At 39.4% G+C, this 22803-nt stretch overlaps 1 protein-coding gene across 2 annotated transcripts; it reads left to right on the top strand.

Moving 5' to 3' along the window:
- The first annotated feature begins 1415 nt into the window (after positions 1-1415).
- gnai3 (guanine nucleotide binding protein (G protein), alpha inhibiting activity polypeptide 3) lies at positions 1416-22636 on the top strand. Of its 2 annotated transcripts, none has more exons than XM_008413297.3 (9): positions 1416-2022; positions 10375-10417; positions 10900-11041; positions 11130-11287; positions 13650-13778; positions 15464-15593; positions 17856-18009; positions 19023-19232; positions 20597-22636. In XM_008413297.3, exons 1-8 carry the CDS (start codon positions 1905-1907, stop codon positions 19211-19213), a joined length of 1065 nt encoding a protein of 354 aa, XP_008411519.1. In that variant the 5' UTR covers positions 1416-1904; the 3' UTR covers positions 19214-19232; positions 20597-22636. The 2 variants fall into 2 exon arrangements, with proteins under 2 accessions (XP_008411519.1, XP_008411520.1); XM_008413298.3 differs by having other exon boundaries at positions 1893-2003.
- Positions 22637-22803: the final 167 nt, after the last annotated feature.

Here is a 22803-nt window from a genome sequence, read left to right as displayed (position 1 = left end):
ACGACCTTTGTTCCCGGCTACCACACTCAATAAAAGTGCCACCAACCTGTCACTTCTGAAGGTCACCGGGGTCACAACGGGAGAATTTGGGTGTAAACATACACCTTGAAACAGAGATGACACTCGCAGACTCACGACAACATCAACAAGACTCGGTGCGGAGTCTGACTGCAGTGATGGGCCAGAGATTAACTCAATTACAAGAAGTTCTCACCTACTCTCAAATCCTGACTTGGAAATCAGCTGTTGCCTTGGTGATGTGCAGGGATAGCAGCGGCGAAGGGTTAGCTTGGCAGCAGGAGCAGGAGGCGTCAGATGATCAAGAAAGAGAAATGTGGTTTATTGTGATCAAATACTTCTGCATTCAAAGACTCAAACACAGCACTCTTCAAGTTCCTTCACTAAAATATATATATAATTATCCTTCAAAGTAATGTTTCTTGGTTAAGGAAGGTAAATAATATACACCATGCTTTGGAAAAATGTCCAAATTTCCTGAATATTTTTAAGTTATTTACCGCAAGCTTTAAAATATGTTACTGGGATCCTATGTACAAACACAAGGTTGGGATTCATTGAGTTGAGGAAGACTGCTGATGCATGTTTTGTTTGTTTTACAAATACATTTTTTTTAAGTGTTAACATTCTGCAAAATGTTTCTCAGTAAACATTTTGCAGAATATTTTGCACCATTCAATTGCGGTTTCAAGGCTTTAGTGGTACCTCTCTACCAGCTTTTAGCATCCACAGCACTGTTTCTCAAACTTTTTCAGGCCAAGGTCTGCTTGCCAGATTTAACAAACACTCACAGACCACCTAATTTGAAATTACCCCCAAAATAATGCAACATCTTAAGCTTGAAATGAAAATTAGTGTCTTGACTCATTGTTTTCGTTCTTCCTAATGTAAAAGGTGGCACTGTTTTGTGTGGATTTTAAACTTTCCAATGATAGAAAACACACAAAATTTTTTTTAAAAAGAAGCTTTTACTACAAGTATTATGTGCACTAATAACGTTTTAGGGCTATTTGTAATTTAGAAGTCTAATAAAAGACAAAAAGGACTTGAGTTGCGTTGGCAAGAATGGTCATTTTCTTTCAGCCAGTAAGTAGGCCAATAAAAATAATTAATATTTCTTGTATTCAATAAATATAGGCAAATATGTCTATCATTAGAATGCTGTGTTGTGCATCACAAGTTGCAGTTTAGTTCTGAGACACTTGAGGGCGCTATTGCATCAACAAAAACTTCAACTTTTAAATGAAAAGCAACAACATAGAGAAACACGCTTCCCATCATCGTGTTTAGCTTCAGTAAAACTTGGTTCATTGGACCATTTTCTTTCCCGTCTGCTTGTGGAAGCGACTACATTTCCCAGAAAGCTAGCGGCTGCATTTTTTGTTTTGTTTTGTTTTGTTTTTGCTCTTGTTCTCAGTTTGCAGCTGGAACAACTGGATCAACTCGCTGCTGTTGTGGATATGTTAATATATATTTTTCCATTTTAATCTGATTCCTATTTGAAGAAGTTTCTTTAAATAACTTATTCAGTCGGTTTTGTTTGACTATAACTTTTACTCCAGATCTACAGACACATTTTTGGAGATTATTATTATTTTTTTATTTATTTATTTATTTCTATTTTTAATTTTTTATTTTTCTCCCTCGCTCGGTCCGGACAGGAGTGTCAGGGCTGCAGCTTGGTGAGTTCAGCAGCATCACAGTGAGGGCTGAACTGGACGCGGCTCTCGGTGCCAACGCCTTTCCGTCTCTCTGCGCTTCTCCTCCCGGCCGGGGAAGTTCAGCTCACACCGAGCCAGGAGCAGCAGACCAGGGCGGCGTCCGAAGCCAATATCCGGAGCAGAAAAAGTTGTTTTTTGGGGAGGGGGAGGAAGAAGAAACAGAAGATGGGCTGCACGATCAGCGCCGAGGATAAAGCCGCGGTGGAGAGGAGTAAAATGATTGATAAAAACATACGAGAGGACAGAGAGAAATCATCCAGAGAGGTGAAGCTGCTTCTACTCGGTATGAAACCATACCTGATGCTTTTTCGTCTTCTTTTTTTTTTTTTTTTACTGCTTCAATGCCTTTATGCAGAGTCTGTAAGGTTACTTTTTTACATTTTCCATTCCTTCACCGCCACTTATTAGTTTGCAGTCTGGGAACTCCATCACTCCTCCCCTTTCTCTCCCAGTTAGGGAGCTGGGAGTCTTCGCTTCCTGAGAAAACTGTCAGAAAGAAACCAGATGTTGGTCAAACTGGCCGAGCGGCTTTCTCTCAGTGTTGAGTTGTTGAAAAGAATAAGAATAGCATGCTTATATAAGAGGACAAGTGCAGTCATTTGTTACTGAAGATGTTGGCAACAGCTGCAGCTCTGTTTCACTTCAGGTCATCAGAAACAACTGCTGGCTCATCAATCCGGAGAATGTTGCAAAGAACAGGAAATGTTTATGAATCTGCATTTAAGCTGGCATTCATAGCTGCATCTAATTAGACAAGGACATCATCTGAAGGCTCGTTTATTTGGTGATTTAGTTGGAAAAGTGAAACTTTTATAGAATAGAGTTGTGCTTATTTGAATTAAATTTGATTATTCTGGCGCACAGTTAATGAAAAAAAAAACAGTTTTTGCAGAAAATAGATCATTACATTAGACCAAAACAAGATGGATTTTTTTAATACGTGCTGTCTAACAGACAGTCACTGACACACTACACAAGGAAGGTAGGTCAAAAAAATGTCACTACTATAGAAAGACGCTGTTGACATAATTCTGTATTCAGCATTTAAATGGAAAATTTAGTGGAAGGGGAAAAAATTGGTGCAAGAGGGATAGCAGCAGGCTTGAAAAGCATTGTGAAGTTTTTAGCTCCGTTTCACTTCCAGTTTTCATCCTTGCTGAGATATCTGTAAATTAACAGAAATCAACACCTGCTTTTCATATTTAAGACGCTGAAATAAATTAACTTCTTGATTAACTTCAGTATTTTTTACATAAAAAAATACAGAGATACCTGTTGCAATAAATAGCATGAAATCATCTTTCATGTCATGAGAAAACTTCAAGAAAATCATGCTGGATTTTTCTTTTTCCATGTGTATTAAAATTCACCAGTTTGCTAGTACAGTAGCCCATTTTGGCCAAATTAAACTTCAGATCTTTTCATAATGTTGTCCAAAATCTTGACTTTTAGGAAGAAAGTCGTCAGCATCGTTCTGCTGCTCTCTCTATGCTGTATATTGTAACGTTGCATCTGAATACGTAAGCATGTCTTAGTGAATGTAGATTAGTGGTATGAACTTGATTAAGAGCTGCACTCGTTCTCTTCCACTATGTTCAATCCACTGCTTTAAATCCTAAACCAGCTCCATGTGAACCCAGACATGAGCCGGAGGACGTGGTGCGCCTCGTCTAACTGGGGCACAAGATCCTCCTGGTGAATCTCTGTGTGTGTCTGCATGTACAACGTCATCTATATATGCACAACAAAGCTGTATTAAGTTGACCTTACTCTAAATAAGAAGATATTCCAGTTGCATAAGCTACGTGTACAGTCCTGTTATAGTGCCTCTGAAAAGTTTAATTTTTTTAAAATTTGTCACATGGAATGTATTTTACGAGGATTTTATTTTATTTTGAAAAAAAGCGAAGCTCTAACTCAAAAAAAAAAAGTGTCACAAGTAATTGAATTAAGTTTGTCTATACTGTCTATATATTTGTCTAACTTGATAACTTAAAAAGCTTGATAAATTAACTTAGATTAACTTAATTTGATCACACGTGACCAATTAGCGCAATTTATTTAAGTTGGACCAAATGTTCTCTTTTTTTAGTTTAGGTCAAAACAAAGTAGAGGAAGAAAACGAGTCAGGCTTGGTCTTGATTTTAGGTTAAATCAGGTCTAATTGGCAGAAACAGTTTGATCACTAAAATTGGTTCAAAATTTTCATCCAGCTGACATCACTTTTTTTTTATTCACTTAACTTTCTGCTCATATGTTGCTGCTGCCCCAGCGAACCTGTCGCTGTGGGCGACGACCACACAGGGATGCCAGGAGGATTACACTCCCAGCTGCGCTCAGCATTTCCAGCTTGTTACAAACCTTTAAGCCGCCCAAACCCATTGCAGCCAAACTAAAAAAAAAAAAAACAACAACAACAAAAAACTGTGATGGACTTCCAGAAAAATTGGCAACTATAAAAGATGACAATTAGAGTGTCCCATCATATTGGACTCTGTCAGTATTTTCATTGTCTGCGCAACATTTTTTCAGATAACCTAAGTAGTGCTGGACTCGAACATCTTCTCAGGGTCACGAAGAGTAACAGATATATAATTAGATGGAGGATTCTGAGGACAGATGTGACATGTTGGGTCATGCTGCAGGACGTCCTGAGCAGCTGCAGCAGAATGCATCTTAAATTGCATAGAAACATCTCCGCTCTGCAGTCGTATTTCTGAGCACTGAAATGTGTTTATTAGTGATAATCTAATGAGCCAGACGTGGTTTGTCTGAGGAACGGACGAACCTGTCGGTGATAATCACAGAGAAGCTGAATCAGCGGGTTAATCGATTCTGAGCGGGGAATCTGATTTGTTTTGTCGAGACCAGAGGAGAATATACCAGTTTACCCTTCCGCAGAAATCCCACTTTACATCAGTTGTTATCGCCAACGGCAACCACTGGCAGTATTTGCTCCATATCCAGTGTTGCTATAATGGGTTTTCTTACTTGTTCTCCCTCAACTATTTTTGTTCTAGATCCCATCTCTGATAGCATGAATCATTTTTTTCCCGTAAAGCACTTCCTGTCATTTCTGAGTTTCAGCCCACAATTCTGAGTCAACTGTTCCCCTTATAGACTGTATCTCCACTCTTGTAAGTCAAAGACCCTGTTCCAGGTGTTACATGACAACAAAAAGTATCCATACTCCTTGAATGGTTTCACATTTTGTCATGTTTCAACCTCTGCCTGTGCAGAGTTGGTATTCAGGGACGGATTGGCATGCGGGACTACCGAGGATTTCCCCGGTGAGTTAGCGGGTCGGTGTTTTATCCCGTGGGGAACCTGTCACACTTGACCTGAACACACACGCAGCAGCAATTGTTTTGTGATGCCATGTTGCCTCAAACTATACCACATCAGCTTTGTATTAATTTATTTAACCTTTTGTACATCATCTCCGCTCCGGTCAGACGGATCTTCTTAGAGGACGAGGGCAGCAGGGCCAGATGGCTGGCAGTGAAGAGTAAAGAGCCGAAAAACTTGCCCCATAAAGCCCAGCCACCAAAAACAAATAGCATCTGCGGCGCTTAATAAAAACTCAGCAGTCACGAAATGGAAAAGCTTTGTTCCTACTATTGCCACATAAATAAAATCTGATTCTCATATCCAGCAGAGAGATGCGCAGTGCAGTGGCTCCAGCTCGTCATGCAGGGCCGGTCAGAGGTCGCATGAGGCCTTGAATTTGACTTTGAATGCAGAGTTGCATTAACACTTACATTAAAGTCAATTAAAAGAGTCAACTTTGCTGTAAGAGTGTCATTATTTGACGGATGACAGCAGTCGTAAGCATTCATGAAAACTCCTTCATGTTCATGACAGTGTAACGTCAGTCTTATGCACACCCTTTCAAATAAAGTGTTACCATTTAATTAACAAAAAAAAACAACCACTGATCATTGGTTATGACTTGCTGAGTCGCAGGCTACCTGTGAACAAAGAAAGCTCCAAGACTAGGTTTAAATTTGTTGCGTCAAATTGTAGCTATAGTAACCGGCATCTGTCGTCATGTCATTCCTCCATGGAACATCACCTGTCACTGATACTTTAAGCAGCATTAAAGAAGTCTGCATTAGCTATGAAGCTGTAGCAGTGAAAGCCTTTTTCTACACTTAATAGTTGTTGGGATAAAGTTTTAAACAGTTTCAAACATCTTGTGTGTTCCTCCCAAAACTTTTTTGGTCCATTCCTGCAGACAGAACAGGTGCAAAGCAGCCATGCCTCTTTGCCGGTGGAAGGGTTCTGCCTTTGTGCCCAAGCTTTAACTTCCTGGTTGATGTGCGGAGAATATTTACAATATTTACTGATGTTCTTTCTTCTTCTTGTCACTTGTTTTCTGAAGTGCACCAGTTTCTCATGCAGCAAAATGCCCACTAAACAATATTATGCTTCCTCCATACTTCACAACTTTTGATGATGTTCTCTGGCTTACAAGCTTCCACCTTTTTTTATTTAACGACTGTCATAATGGAGAAACACTTACATTTCAGGTTCATTGCACCAAACTCTCCAAAAGTTAGGATATTTTCTTTAGGTGGATTTTTAAATTGCAATCTGTCTTTTTAAGTTGTTTTTTTTTTTTGTTTGTGGAGTCCTGACTTCTTCCTCCTTCTTCCTTCCTTTTCTCTCCATGTTCACACTGGACTTTTTATTACTGTGGATAATCTCTTACCATCTTCAGTCAGAAACTAAACAGGGTCTTTTTCTTTTGCGTAGGGGTTAATTTTCATATTTTGACCCGTCTCACATTCACCTCTGGGATTCAGAACCTATCCTCTTCCTAAACAGTACCATGTCTGGATACTCCCATATGAACATAATTGTTTAAACAGATAATCTTGGAACCTTAGGCTAAATGGAAATTACACTCAGGTATGAACCAGACTTGTAGGACTCCACCTTTCTCTTCCTGACATCTTCACAGGTTGTTTTTATATTCCCATGATGTCCGATTTGGCTCCAATTAACTCAAATGTTGTGAATTAACCAACCAGAAGGGTACAAAGCGAAAGGCATCCGTCATTTCATCTGGGCTTTTCCAGATTGTTTAGTTTATGTAAAGTTATACATTTCAAAACAGTAACAAAGAATATGTTTCTTGTTATTGTAGCATTTCTCAAACATGAATATTTTTGACATTTCTCAATTACCTAGAAAAGGAAAAGCTTAATTTCATTTGATTTTAGGAAGCACATCAGTAAGGAAATGTGGTTGTCTCTTTCTGCAGTGTGGGTTTAGGCTACACTTTAAAAGTTTTGCTGAAAAAAACATGTGAAACTTCATCCACGACGTGGACTTCATGTCGGCCTTTCTTTTAAAATCACAAATAAAAAAACTGAAGTTTGTGGTTGCGACGGGACAAGCGGTGAAACATTTAAGGGATGTGAATATGTTTACATTGAAGGCATTGTTCCAGTCCCACCTAAAAAGGCTGGTTGTTTGGAAACATTTATTCTGAAATACTAACCACAGAGACGTTTCCAACCAATCACTCTGCCTCTGTGCTGGTACAGGAGGACTAGAGAGGGAAAACAAGGGGAAAAAAATGTGGCTGCTGCCCGTTATTGAAACCACAGAGTTTTAAGAGCCCCTACTCCCTTCCAACGAAAGCGTTCTCCTATTTGACCACAAACAGCGAATCATGAGAAAAGCCCAAAGTTTAGATTCCTGTTAAAAGAGGCTCGGTTTGGAGTCTTGCTTCTGTGTGGGTTTGCGTCGACGCGAAAGCCTGTGCATGAGCTGGTTTGTGAACTGGCAGACGTCCAGCGTTGATAACCAGCCAAGAAATGCAGTGAATGAGGGAGCTGGTGGCTGTGAGGACCGAGGACGTGAATCAGCGCAATTTGTCTTCTCCTGTGAGCGGCTTAAATCTCTTCTGCTGCCCTCAGCTCCACCAAACAACTCCAGGATTTAATTCCTGTTGAACAGCAACAGGAATATTCATCTCTGATCCCCCTTGACAGCATCCAGCTGCTGAAGGCAACAAGAATGTGTTCTGACACCTTTTCCATACAGAACAATGCTAAGCCAATTGTTTTGTGTTTTTGACACAAGCTGCTCCCTTTAGGAAAACACCAGCAAACATATCTGTTTAATTCCACCGCCTGGAAAACTTGTGATGCAGTTTCCTGATGATTTACAAAGCAAAGCAAACGTGGGGCTGCTGCTGCTGCCGTGATGAACAAGGAAGATGATGTGTTTATAGAAATAGTTTGTCTTAAGCTGTCTGAGTTTGACCCGCAGTGTTTCGCATGTACACATGCTTCCACTGCTCTTTAACCCAATGAGAACTAGTGCAGCTTACTCATGCTTCCCCCTTTCAGAAGTGAAAGCAAAGCGAGCTCGATTTGCCCAAGGCTGTAGTTTTCAACACACAGTTTGGAGTTTTCGCTGCTGAATCAAGTGCAAACCTCAGTCCTTGAGAGCAGAGGTTTTGACTTCTGGCGCATGTTTTTGCATCAGAGCTGAGGAAATGTCCAGTTTTTGGGAAGATGTTTTGAACAGTTGATGTTGTTTTGTGTAGAGCCAGTTGCACGGTGATGATGGCATTGCATAACTCAGTGGTTGCTGCAAGAATGAAATTGCAGGATAAAATGTCCCATATCAGTACCTCGATTATCTGTTTTCCCTGTTGGATTGTTTTAAAGAGTTAAATCCAGAATGTAATGATTTGTCAGTCAATGTAAACGTTGCTGCTCAGCTCAGCTGGGTTTTATTGGTTTTTGATCATCCTGTGATGCTTTGCTCCTCTGGGTTTCACCTGGGTGAATCCATTTTCTTTACCTAGAATTGTATTATTTGTCCTGTATTTGCAAGTTGGGTCACTATTTCTTCACCAGCGCTTGTTTAACAAAATGATTTAAAGCACATTCATTCCCATCCACATCTGTTTTTGAACAAATCAAGCTGGATGTATTCGGGGATTTTTTTTTTTTGAAATTAAAAAGAAGAAAACATTTACCACTGTGAGGAAATTCTACAAATTCAGTCTTTTTTTTTGCCTTAATTAAAAACAAATTGAAGTCTCCTTCTTTGTTTACCACATGTACTGATGGGTCAGATTGGTACCACTTTGTAATCTCAGACTCAATCTGGAGGAAGAAGGTGATCCCTGGGTCGCACTTGGACTTTACTGGACTTTCTTCCTTCTGGATAAATCCAGCTGTTTTTATTCTGGTTTTAGTTTGTTGGTGGGAAGCCGTTGTGAGCAGCTGTTGGATCCAGTCATTTTTGTGGCATGAAGCTGAATAAGAACATTCCCATAAATATTAATAGATGCAGTGCCGAGTTCCTGAAGCAACTATTTTAAGATTTCCTTTTGTATTTAAGAAAATGTAAAAAAAAAACAGCAAGAAGTTCTGCATTTTTATGATTTGACTAAAAATAATCAGCTGAAGTTAAACGGCGTTCCACCTTCCACATGTTTCTTCCAGCAGCAGAGTTTCATGGTTCCAGCAACATCGTCAGTCACAACTGTAACAGAAAAATTACAATAATAATAATAACAAGAGCCGAACTAGCATGAGGCCTTCCTGTAAACCGTTTCCATCAATGTGCACAGCTGGGTTTGGGTCCGCCAACAGGTTGGTGTTTGGCTCAAGCTGCTGACACGCTCTTTGAGTCGGTTGTGTTTTTTGGTCGGTCGCTCCGCTCCCTGAAGCCCAGCACAGCGCGATATGTGGAAAAAAAACACGGAGACATGGCGGCTGCTTCCTGTTTGGCCGATTGTTGCACAAATTAATTGTTGGAGTGAAATCCTTTCCCTGCTCTGCAGTATTAGAATATCACTCACCGTAATGGAGGCTTTGGGAAGGTTTGACCTCTCAGGCATCAGTTAATCATCCGCCACAGATCCATGATATTGTATTGTCAAAGTTGAAGTTAATCTCATGTCAGTGTCTGATGATTTCCTCAGTTTTTTTTTTCTTTTTTTTTTTTTTACTCTTACCAGCTGCAGAACTGTACAAAAGTCTCAGTGCATCTATTTTTCTATATAACTTGTTTCTGTGGAGACAGATTTCCTTGTGTTTGTTGTCTCAGTTTTGCAAAAGTTTTTGTCTTTACTTTTGTCCTTTTATGTGCACATAAAGCAAAATACAAATTCATCTTTGAGTGAATTTGAAAAGAAAACCAAAAGAGAACAAAGGCTGGAAGACAAAAGAGTGTATTGGCATAAGACTGGAGTTACTACACTAGCTGTCATGATGTAGATTAAGTAAATGACATCATCGTCTGATCTAAAACTTCAAGAAGAGGAAAAAGACAGTCAGAAATAATAAAGAAACTGCTACATGTGCATCTATATGGGTTACTTTAACAATATGTCTTGTATGTTGTTTGGTGGCCCTGCTTTCTGCTGAATAGAGACAATTTGCATCCAGAAAACATCGTTCTATTCCAGACATTTTTTAAAATATTTTCTAATGAATGAACGGATGACAAATTCACTCTCTACACTTACAAAATGCAGAATGACTGATTAAATTACATCAGATTATTTTCACATTTTAGAGCCACCTGAACCCCCAGGTGTTACTCTGTACCGATGCCAGGTATTAATGCTTCACTTGACCTCTTTCCCCTATTTTTCCAGGTGCCGGGGAATCTGGAAAGAGCACTATTGTCAAGCAGATGAAGTAAGTTCAAACTTTCATAACAGTCAGGATGCTGGTGTCCACAGCTTTTTACACTTCCTGCAGGGATCCTTTCTGTTATTTTTATTTCCCGCTGATGAAAGACAGGCTCGCTCTCTCGCTCTTTTAGCTGCCACGTTGTTGAGCTCATCTGTTTGGAAAAATTGTAGCAGCATGGTGGAAACTTTACTTTGTGCCACTCAGGCAGCGAGGAGGAAGCCCCCTTTTTGTGTGTGTTGTTGCAAAACCCGTTAAACAAAGGCCCCAGAGGCTGGTTGTTGCCTGGCAGGACCTGAATAGAGTCGGCCGGTTCCCACGTTAAGCACGCCGTTTGCTCACTGAAGCTCAAAGTTCAGCCCTAATGACAGCGAGGCGTGAGATCTGCCAAACGTGTAATCAGATATGAGACTGTTAATCCTGCTGTTTGCACTGTTAGATATCCATATGGAACATGAGAGTCTGTTCTGGTTTCATTCACGCTTCAGAATCATCCACGAGGACGGCTACTCGGAAGAAGAGTGCAAGCAGTACAAAGTGGTGGTGTACAGCAACACCATCCAGTCCATCATGGCCATCATCAGGGCGATGGGGCTGCTGAAGATCGATTTTGGCGATGCTGCCCGGGCGGTAAGCTGACAGCCTCCTCCTCACCTGTGGCTCGAGTCAACACAGGAGTGATTTTGCAGCGTCAGCAGCTGTTGGTCGTGTCTTACAGGACGACGCGCGTCAGCTGTTCACCCTCGCGAGCACGGCGGAGGAAGGAGTGATGTCTCCGGAGCTGACCGCCGTCATCCGCAAGCTGTGGCGCGACAGTGGCGTCCGGGCCTGCTTCGACCGATCTCGAGAGTATCAGCTCAACGACTCGGCTGCATAGTGAGGACGCCACACGGAGCGCTGCGCGTTAATCCGTAGCTCCAGATGGGAGCCGAACAAATCTCAGTTGCTTATAAAAAATTACACTTCCTGACATCTCTGACTAGGGGTGTGCTGATAAATCGGCACCAATTTTGAAAGATCATGATAGGCGGATACTTTAATGTGAAGCCGATCTTATCCGTAGATCTTATCTACGTCAGCAAAGGTCTGAGAATCAGCCGCTGGCGTCTGTTGCTTTGCGGTGAGAGACAGCTGACAGAGCCGCCAGGTTCGCTAACAACTCTAAAACTTTCTTGCTATATTTACCAACATTTCAGACAAAAATATCAGGAATCGGCAGGTCAGGCTTTTTAAACCAGCCAGAAAACTACAATCGGTGCAGCCTTCTCTCAAACTTTGGTTAATTTTATTTGACAGACCAACACAAAGTAGTGAATTATTGTGACATGGAGTAAAATGATACGTGGTTGTGAATACAACTTTTTCTTTGACCCCTTTTACTCTGATCAATCAATCAATCAATCAATCAAATTTTATTTGTATAGCACATTTCAGCAGCAAGGCATTTCAAAGTGCTTTACATAATTAAAATAAAAACAGAAATAATCAGTGAGAAAGAGAGAGATTTAAAAAAAAATAAATAAATAAATAAAAACAAAAAACATTACATCATTAAAACGTCGAAAAGAAAGAAGAAAAAATTAAAAACATTAAAGACATAAAAACATGGAAGACATCAAAACCCGCACTCTAACCCTAATTTAGCCATAAGCAACTCTAAACAGGTGGGGTTTAAGTTGAGATTTAAAGGCACCCAGTGTTTCAGCTGTTTTACAGTTTTCTGGAAGTTTGTTCCAAATCTGTGGTGCATAGAAACTGAATGCTGCTTCTCCTCGTCTGGTTCTGGTTCTGGGGATGCAGAGCAGACCAGAACCAGAAGATCTGAGGGGTCTAGACGGTTGGTACAGTAATAACAGATAACCCTTAATAAAGTCCAATCATCAGTCAGCTATTCTGTGCAGGCCATCGAGGAGCAAATCAGACAGGTGAGGGGTGAAGAGGGAGAAAGAGGAATTTAGGTATAAAGTAATACTTTGTGCTCACTGCTCAATCTGAACTTTGAAAAGACATGGCACAACTTTAAAGCTACCAAAATACTGATCTCCACTCAAACGGACAGAACGGGCAGCGACAGCGCTCAGAGCTTGTCAGTTCAGGTGTCAGAATCTGTGGTCAAGACAACTATCAGCCTGTCAGGTGCAGCAATAAAGTCACTGCTGAGAGATCTGATGGCACCGAATGCAAACGTTTTGGCCAACACGCAAAACACTGGTTGAAAATGAACTCGACACATCAACCCTACGCATACGGCCAGAAGGAAACGGATTGATCAGAACATTTTCTTGCAGTAGAATGGCCCAGTCAAAGTCCAGAAAGAAATCCAAGTGGTGGTAAGACTTGGAAATAACGGAAACAGACACTCCTCATACAACCTCAAAGAGGTAGAACTATGCAAAAAAAAACACTCCACTCAATATTTTCATTTGTTAAAAAAAGATTAGACATTTATAGAAAAATAGGTGATATCATGTACTACTGCGTGTTGGTTTATCATATTAAATTATTGTAAAATACTCTAAAATTTGTGGCTGTAATATGACAAAATGTTTATCATATTAAATTATTGTAAAATACTCTAAAATTCATGGCTGTAATATGACAAAACGGGTGTGAAGACTTGTGCGAGTCGCTGTATTTTACCGCTCTAGTAATGAAACATGTTACTACAGTCAACCACTGAGTGAAACAGAGTGTTTTACTTGAAAAAGCAAACAGAGAGCCTAATATAGCCTCTGCCTTATATTACTAATCAAACACAGATGCGGCTCATGCAGTTCTCTGTTTTCTCCGGTCTGTTTTACTTTATGTCACACCCATCCTGAGCGAAAATCTCACCCCGTGTGAAGGACGTGCTCTTTGTTGTGCAAACACCCGAGTTGTCATGACTCTGCGCGCTGTGAGCAAACCCTGCGACACGACGAACCAGTGGAGTTAGTCTGTTTTTACTCAGCCCACAAGAAGCCAGCGTTTATCATCCATGAAAATATGAGCCCATATTTAGTATTGCTCCGTGGCGTCCTGAGATGTTTTGCTCTAAGTGTATTGAGAGATGTTTCCCTGTCGAGCATGACATTTGTACGTTTTGAAAGCCTCTTGAGAACAAAATTAATTTGCACGATGTCGAAAGGAGGTACAAACAAACATTTAATCGGTGGGGGAAAAAAAACAACAACAACAGTTTGGATTTTCCACAAACATAAATATTTGCTGCTACGTCGTGTCCTTTTTTGTCCCTCAGCTACTTGAACGCGCTGGACAGGATCTGCAAACCGAACTACATCCCGACTCAGCAGGATGTGTTGCGCACCCGGGTGAAGACCACAGGGATCGTGGAAACTCACTTCACCTTCAAAGATCTCTACTTCAAGTTAGTATCGATGAATCACGGTCCAGCTCAGCCTTCAGGGAGTTTATGTTGCTATAAAAAAAAAATCTTACACGTAAACACAACTGAGTCTGGCCTCTGTTTTCGATGGTGGATGTGTTCGTTGTTCAGTTCACTTGTCAAATGCATTTTGATTGTTTTGTGGAAATTGCGTACTTACAGGACATAAAAGCGTAAGGACTAGTCACACCCCTAGAAGATTTTCACATTTCTGTTACAGAATCACAAGTTTTTTTAGTTTTTTTTTTCATGTTGAATTTTGCTCAAAGTCGCACAGAGAGAGGAGTGGAATGATGCAACGCTGAGAAATGTGGCATGTACTTGTCCTTTGGTCTTTGCCTAAGTTACCAAAGATTGTCGGTTTAATTTAGCTCTGGACTTTGACTAGGCCATTCTTATATACTTTGCCTTGTAGTTCTGGTCATTATTTAGGATATTTTTCCTCCTGACAGGTGAACCTTTGTTATAAGTCAGATTTTTAGCTTCACCCGTTTTCCCATCAGCTCTGACCATCCTGCAGGTGCCTGCAGAAGAAAAGCGCCTCCACAGCATGGAACTGCCACCACCATGTTTCCACCATGTGCTGTGTTCAGTCTCCAGGGCGATGAGTAGAGTTAGTTTTCTGCCTGAAGGAGGTTTGCATGTTGACCAGAACAGTTTGAATTTGGTCTCATCTGACCAGATCCGTTTATTCCACATATTTGTTTCCCCTGCATGGATAGACCATCAATGTGATTTCTTATTGCTTTGTTAAAAAAATGACTTTCCATAAAGCCCAGATTTGTGGACTGCATGGCGAATATTGGTCGTGTTTACAATTCATTACACCTGAGCTGTGGATCTCTGCAGCTCCTCCAGAGTTACCCTGGACCTCTTGGCTGCTTCTTTCATTAATGTTCTTCTTGGTCCTTTATGTTTTGCACTTTTAGGATGGTGGATCGAAAAAAAAATCCCTGAAATTTTATTTATGCAAGATTTTTTTAAACTATGCATTATTTTTTTTTGTCCAATATAATGGAAGAAACACTTTGTGTTGGTTTACCTCATGAAATCCCAATGAAATATGATAAGTTTGCAGTTCCAGCATGACAAAGAAAAGGTTTTAAAACCTTTGTCAGGCACTTATTATTATTTTCTTTTAAAAACTATTCTGTCTTATTCTCCCCATTTGGCTGATGTTGCCTTGATTTGACATGCAAATCGTGGCTTATCTTACAAATGCTGATGAATTTTGCTCTAATGCCACATGAGCCACCTTTGTAATTACATTGCTTCCCTCCTCTTTACATTATTTTATTTTTCCCTCCAGCTTCTGTACTCTGAAATATTGGTAAAGCATTAACTGTAATAACGCCGGTGCTCAGAACCTCAAAGTGTGCAATCACTGGATTGGTGTCACAGGACAGGGTGTTCTTTCATCTCGTTTCTGTGTCAACCTGGGATAGATTTGGTTTGCCCGCAAAGCGCCTCAGGTGGAGCCGGACGCAGCGCACACACGAACAGGAGATTACAAAGCCAGGTTGCCTGCATGGCGTCTGCGTATACGCTCTGTTTGCCTGAGCCCCGGATTATGCAACCTTGTAAACCTGATATTAAAATGACAGTGGAAGTGATCTGAGTAAACTCATCTGTTAATGCACTAAGTCTCTGCTTGCGTGTGTCTGCAGGATGTTTGACGTTGGCGGTCAGCGCTCGGAGAGAAAGAAGTGGATCCACTGTTTCGAAGGAGTTACCGCCATCATTTTCTGCGTGGCGCTCAGTGACTACAACCTTGTCTTGGCGGAGGATGAGGAAATGGTAGGTGATGGATGCGCGGTTGTCAGAGTGGCCGTGAATTTGTGATTTACAGCCACGCGATCAATGCTCTGTGGTCGTAAGTTAAAAAGGTGTGCCGGCGTGGAAAATTAAACTGTGGCTGCATCGTAAACAAGCCGGCCAGGACTGGGAATCAGTCAAACTCACATCAACATTTAAGTCACTGGTTTTCAATTAGTTTTGCCTTTTTGATGTAATTTATGGTTTAGCTGGATCAAATTCACCCTGAAGACAAACCAAGTCCTGCTGCGTTTTTTATTTTTTTTTATTTTTTGCACATAACTTGACTTCACAGTAAGCGTTGTTGCTGTTTGGAGGTTTTCCCTGTTTTTTAAAGTCACATTTGTCCCTCTGTGGGGTTTTAGTTTTATTCTTTGTTGCTGCAGAAAATCCCTGAACTGTGTGTTGAGATCAGCACCAAAACACGAAACAAGAAATGAACCAGGTGACTCTGAAATGAGATGATTTTATTTTACTAACCTGCTACGGTGTCAATTTATAAGTTGGCAAAATAACAGAGGAGACATAAACATCCTTGTTTCAGCCAACGCTGTCTTTGTGTTTGATTGTTGTAGTTGATTAGCTTAGAATACGTTAACGAATCCAGGAGTTCGCTGTTTATGTTTGGTCAACGCTCCCCTACAGAACATTTTAATAATTGTTTCCTAATCATTAATGTTGACATTTAAAATGATTAAAGTAAGGTAATTTTATTCATATAGCACATTTTCAGCAACAAGGCAATTCAAAGTGTTTAGTGTTTAGAAGTGTTCAGAAGCATAAATAGCACCAACTCCACACCGAGGTCAAAATGTATAAAATGATTTAAAATAAATTATTCCTTTCCGCAAAAACTGTAATTTCAAACTGATTTACTGTTATTTTTAAATAACCTTTAATTCGAGCACATATTTTCTCTGATGAAAATGCTTCTATTATTTTTTTTTTTTTTGCAAAATCAGATGAGCCACAATTATTGACACCCCTAAAAATTCATGTGAAAAATCTAACTGCAGCAATTTGTAATTAATGCTTTTCTTTTTGTGTCTTCAAATGGTGGGTAACACTTTATTTGAAGGGGTGTGCATAACACTGACATAATACTGCCATAAATATAATATTACACCTGCTATGAACGTGAAGGAGTCTTCATGAATGTTTATGACTGTTGTCATGATGCGTCATTCGGTAAATAATGACACTTTTAATGCAAAACTGACACTTTCAATGGACTTTTAATGCAACTTTTAGCACAACTTTGCATTAAAAGTGTCATTATTTACCAAATTACACTTCATGACAACAGTTATAAACATTCATAAAGACTTATTTATGTTCATAACAGATGTTATGTCATGTTTATGACAGTGTCATGTCAGTCTTATGCACACCCCTTCAAATAAAGTGTTACTGAATTGTTGATTAGTGAAATCCATTACACTGTTTCTGCAAGCCGCTCTTCAAAACTGAAAAGACAAGAGTCCATGTCATAAACCATGGCTGATGTGTGCTGATCTTCATAAGTTAGAAAAATGCTACAAGACAAAACGTTCCTTTTCACGGCAGCGACAATAACAACAAAGTAAACACCTGAATTTGACGACCAGCTCTGGATTAATAGTCCAGTTTATTTTGTCGCCACTTGTTGTGAAAGATGATGAAGAGAGACAACAAAATAGGCATCTCTTGAAGTCTCTATAGAAATTACATGTTTAGCAATTAAAATGTCTTTACCAGCCGTGCTAATAATTGTGAGGGTCAGTGTAGACATCCGTTGTGTTTCCTTGTGTTACTGAAGGCCATCTTAATATGCTTACAACATATGGTTGATGTGGTTATGACACATTGTAAAACCAGATTTATTGTGGGCTGTCCTGCTTTCTTTAGATGAGTCAATGAGCTAAATTTAATAATGAATGACAACAACTTGCTGTATGTTTTTTTTTTAAGTTGTGTTTATTGGCAAGGCCTCCTTTGTGTAATATGATTTTACAGGTTTGTTTTGTCACAGTGTAACATGTGGCATTTCATTATGAGCCGCAGGAAGCCTTTGCTCCAGCTAACCAGGAACAGCCATGAGGTTCCCTCCGTCTTATATGAGGGCTTTCATACCCGCTGGCACTGACTAGTTCTGTGCTCGCAAGGTTTTAAAGGGCTGTAAAAAGAATCAGAGTTCAGTCTATAACACAGTCATGCGTAAGGAAGGGCTATTTGGGGTGAATTCACTGCAGATGTCTTCCACAGAACCGGATGCATGAGAGCATGAAGCTGTTCGACTCCATCTGCAACAACAAGTGGTTCACGCTCACCTCCATCATCCTCTTCCTCAACAAGAAGGACTTGTTCGAAGAGAAGATCTCCAAGAGTCCGCTGACTATCTGCTACCCCGAGTACACTGGTGAGGCAAATCTACTGGCTCTGCTGAAGATTTCTTCTTTATACACTTGGATTTTCTGCTATTGCTCCTTTATTTAGTGTATCTGAAAATGAATTTTTAAATTCATTCAACTTCTAAGATTACCTCAGTATTACAAAAAATACCCTCAAGATAAGGGAAAAAACTTTATTAGATCAGGAGAAATAACATCTAATGTCTGTGACAGTTTGGGCAGCAATATGCAGTGGTACACACACACACACACACACACACACACACATATATATATATATATATATATATATATATATATATATATATATATATATATATATATATATATATATATATGTTAGAGGTGTGCCGATCGATCGGCCACTGATCATAATCAGCTGATTTCCGTGAAAAAGTGTCTGATTTGTGATCGCCGATCACGGTTTTTTGTTGCCGATCACACAAACCGATCACCTGCATCTCATTTCGCAGCCTGCCTGTGCAGCCGGTCTCCTCTTTCCTTCACACTGCGCAACTAAGCGATGTGGAACTATAACGAACTGAGTGAATGGGGAAGTTTGCGACTTCGACTCAGAACTAGCAGTAATCAGTTAGCCGCCATGCTATCAGGAAGTTTTCATTCAGTAACTCAGGATTGTTTATTGTAATGGAACCTGTATTTGCCTTTGAATGTTAAGTTTCATACTTAAATTTTTTGGCAATGTTGAGAGGTTTTATTTTGACTTTTTGCATTATTTAGCCTCTTCAGAGCCTTCATATGTTATCAGTCTGTCAAAGATAGTATTACTGATAGCAGTACAATTTGCACAATGCCTGTAATGTTTTTTTCTTGGAAAAAGTTATTAAAAACAAGTTTTTGTCTAAATTAAGGTGAATTCATGGTTCCTTTTTCCATATAATGTAACCGGTAGTGCTTATGATTAAAAAAAAATAATTACGTGATCGGAATCGGCAGGAAAAAACCTGATCGGCACATCTCTAATGTATATAAATATATATATATATATTTTTTGCTATAGGCGAGAACTCCTACGAAGAGGCAGCTGCTTACATCCAGTGCCAGTTTGAAGACCTAAATAAACGGAAAGACACAAAGGAGATCTACACCCACTTCACTTGTGCCACAGACACCAAGAATGTGCAGTTTGTGTTTGATGCGGTCACTGACGTCATCATCAAAATCAACCTGAGAGAGATCGGACTCTACTGAAGCTCCTGCCACCTTCCAGGTCAGAGTCCTGACTTTCAGCTGTGCTCCTAATCACATATTGACAACGTCTGTTCGTTCGGTTGTCAGCTCGCTTCTTGTTCGACCCTACACTGATCTAGGTCAGGGAAATATTTGGATTTCAAGGTGTTATTTCCTTTTCCATTGTCCATGTGTGGTATCTGTCTATCTGGTCAGGCAGCAGTAGGAAAATTTTATTTTTCTTAGAATATCACCAGATGCAGCTTGACTATCAGACATCTCCCAGCGATTGCTGAGTGGCGGGACCAAAGTTTGGTTCGGGTTGCGCTTAATAAAAAACAGTCCATGCTGTTCATGCGGCTCCCTCAGGTACGCTGTTGACTGAACTTTCCATAAAGTGCAGCTGCGATAGGGAGAAGACAGACTCCTCCTTCGTTCATCATCTGAGGCTGTCAGTGCAGAGACACACACACCAGGCTGCACACAGGGGTTATGTTTGCCAACATTTGCATGTCCTATTGCTTAAAACTCCTGCATGTCAATGAGAAACAGCCTGAAATATGACAGACAAAGCAACTTGTAAAAATATCCATAGTGTTAACATATTTATTTTCTATGAACAACCTGAAAATATGATGTTGTTTGGTAAATTGATTTTAAAACATGACTGTTTTAATACCTTTTATCCAAACACATTTAGACCATTGTCTGCTTTGTGGTTTTTTCATTAACTGGTCACATTTAAACAGCAGCATGATAGTTTAAACATTGTGCAACATCCAAACATTTTATAAGAGCTGTGTGTGATTACACTTATTTAAAATGCATTAGTTTTGTATAATTTGTCATTGCTACATTTTGTGCCGATACTTTTAATGGCAGATAAATTTTGTTTAGTGTAGAACTGGAATTATTTTGCTGAGTGAACCTGCTGATGTAGTGTCTAGTTTGGTACAGGATTGGTGGAAACTTACTGAAAGTGCTGGTTCATTACATCACAGCAGCTCATTTCAGATCATATTTAATACACACTTCCACTAGTGGACCTTGATACTATCACGGTTTAGTCATTTTCTTACAAACAGTCTGTAAAGGGAGATTTAGATTAGGAGATTAAGAGTCGAAGCTCATCACCAAAAATAAATAATCTACAAGTGAAACTATAAATATGGTTTAGTTGCTGTATCCCAATAAGGATTTCAAATAAATTATTGAGGTTAAAAGGTCGAGGTCATTATGTTGTTTTATTGACACATCTCATTTTCTATCACAAACATTTGTTTTTGGTTATATGACAATAAGTTTAACTCTAAATGTGGCAAAGGTCTGAATAATTTGAGCTGTTAGTGACTCATTCTGTGTCTGAGCAGTGATGTGTCAGTAATTATGTTTGTTTTTTTGCAGGTGATTTGAGAGAATCTGGACGTTTGAGGTTCGTCTTGACGAATTGGAGCAGTTTTTAACTAAAGACTACATTCATGGCCAGGTGGAATCTAAAGGGCAACTCTTCTCTCAGTAAAGATGATTACTGCGAGTCCAGCTGTATTTAATGTATTTTGATTATTCAGACATGTGAAGGCTCTGTTGCTTTTACGTTCAGTATATTATCTGCACAAGGACTAAAATGGATCATTTCAAAGAATACCCGTCGCTACGTTTCGCAGTGGTTTATGAAAGTTAGGTTCACAGTTCTGTTGTGTCTCGTCTTTAAATGTATGTGTTTTGCTTTTGACGACTTTTTGGTTTTGTTAAGTTCTGTTTTAGTTATTAGATGCAGTTTATAGATTTATACCTTTGGATATGTGAATTTCATGACTTTTGATTTTGGAAAGATTTTGATGTGAGCCGTTTATAGATATGATAAGTGATGTAATTGTTTGAGTTTGAAGGTAGATAACTAGAGTCCAATAAGGTCGTTTCCCCCCCTATAGTCCACTTAGTTATTTTGACTTAAACTAGAACAGAATATAGTGAACAATATGTTTGAAACAAATCACCGATGAAATCAATATGAAGGGACATTTTCATTTTACTCTGCTTGTTTATTCTTATTTCATTTTTATTTGGACCATAAATGTTGCTAATATTATTGAATCAGTAAAGGTCAGCGTCCGTTTTTTTTTTTTTTACATGAAACATGAAAACATGAAAGTGCGTATCATTTCAAAAGGACATAGTTCTACCCTTTAGCCATTTGCCACAGCTGTGTAGTCACAGTAAAAAGAAAATTTCCCTAAATGTCAGCGCAGTTATCTGAAGAACTAAATGCACCCTTGCTGCTTCCGCTGGATAACGAAGGTAAAGTAGCAGCCAATTTAAAATGTTCCCACAGGAATGGACGATTTAGCAAGCTCCATCTTTGGCCATGTTCGAAAAACAGACAAGCATGTCTGCTGGGAAAGCAGAAAGTCTCTAAAATAGCAAAGATGCATCTTAATCAAGCCTGCAACTTCTCCAATCGTTAGAGATTCATGGACATAATAAAAAGTGCCATGATTTGAGAGAAACAACTCAGCAGATCAGCACAAGTGGCTCAAATCAACCAAGAAGCATGATGGTGGAAAGTTGATGACATGTACATTGGTTTGAGTTTGAGTTTAATTCAGATGCTTCACTGTGGTATAAAATGAGTTTTTTTTTTAAATAAAATCAATAAAATCAGCTTTTTAAACAGATATTTCCAATGTACGGAGCCCCAAAGGTGACATGGGATTTTTTTTTTTGGTTTCTGTTCCCTCACAAAAATGTACTGATCATTACTGAATACTGTCAGCCTTTCTTACGGTGTCCATCGTACTTTCTGTTATTATTTCCATGCGTATCTCGTTGTGGAATATCTGAAGTTTTATATTTTTTTCTTTATGAGAGAAATGCACCACAAACCTATGATATAAACAGAAACTTTTCATAAGTAGAAAACAAAGAAAATATATTTGGACTATTTCTGAGTTATTATCGCGTGGAAATAAGTGATCTGACAGTTTTGATTGTGTATTTTTTGTGCTGGTTCTGAATGGTTTAAAGGGTCGTTTTCATGTGCAGTTTCATCTCAACCTGACACAAACAGACATAAACATGCAGTGAATAAATCGATTTTCAATCAAAGAGTTAGTAATAAACACATTTTCAATGAGGCTCCTTTAAATGGGTATATATTTGAAATGTTAAATTGACATTTGTGACAAAATAGACCAGCAAATACTACAGCAAGCATATTGCGAGGGAACGCAAAAGAAAAAATGTTTCCCCATGTTCCCTAGAGGGCTTCGTACCAACGTTACCAAGCTGAAGTCTTCAAAAACTCTTCATCATTGTACTAATGGGAATGTCGATGCCTTGTCCGTGCGCTGGGTGTTAAAACGCTGACTTTATTTTCAGAAAAACGCTAAATTAGTTCTTCTTTTGAACTGCACTCTGTTACAATTAAAGGAAAACTTTGATTTAGATTGTTTATCAGTAATGATTTTCACTTGGCTGCCATTTCCACTTACATCAAAACAGGATATTTCTAAGACAGCAGCTCTGTCATCAACAAGCTGTCGCGATGGGCCTTCATCTGCTGAACCACTTTGTTCAGCGGATAAAGATTCAACTGATGTAAAGACGCAGAC

The sequence above is a fragment of the Poecilia reticulata genome, chromosome 7 (assembly GCF_904066995.2).
Source record: "Poecilia reticulata chromosome 7, P_reticulata-male-v2, whole genome shotgun sequence".
NCBI lineage: Eukaryota > Metazoa > Chordata > Actinopteri > Cyprinodontiformes > Poeciliidae > Poecilia > Poecilia reticulata.
The sequence above is the reverse complement of the archived record's forward strand: the minus strand, read 5'-3'. Positions and strand labels throughout refer to the sequence as shown.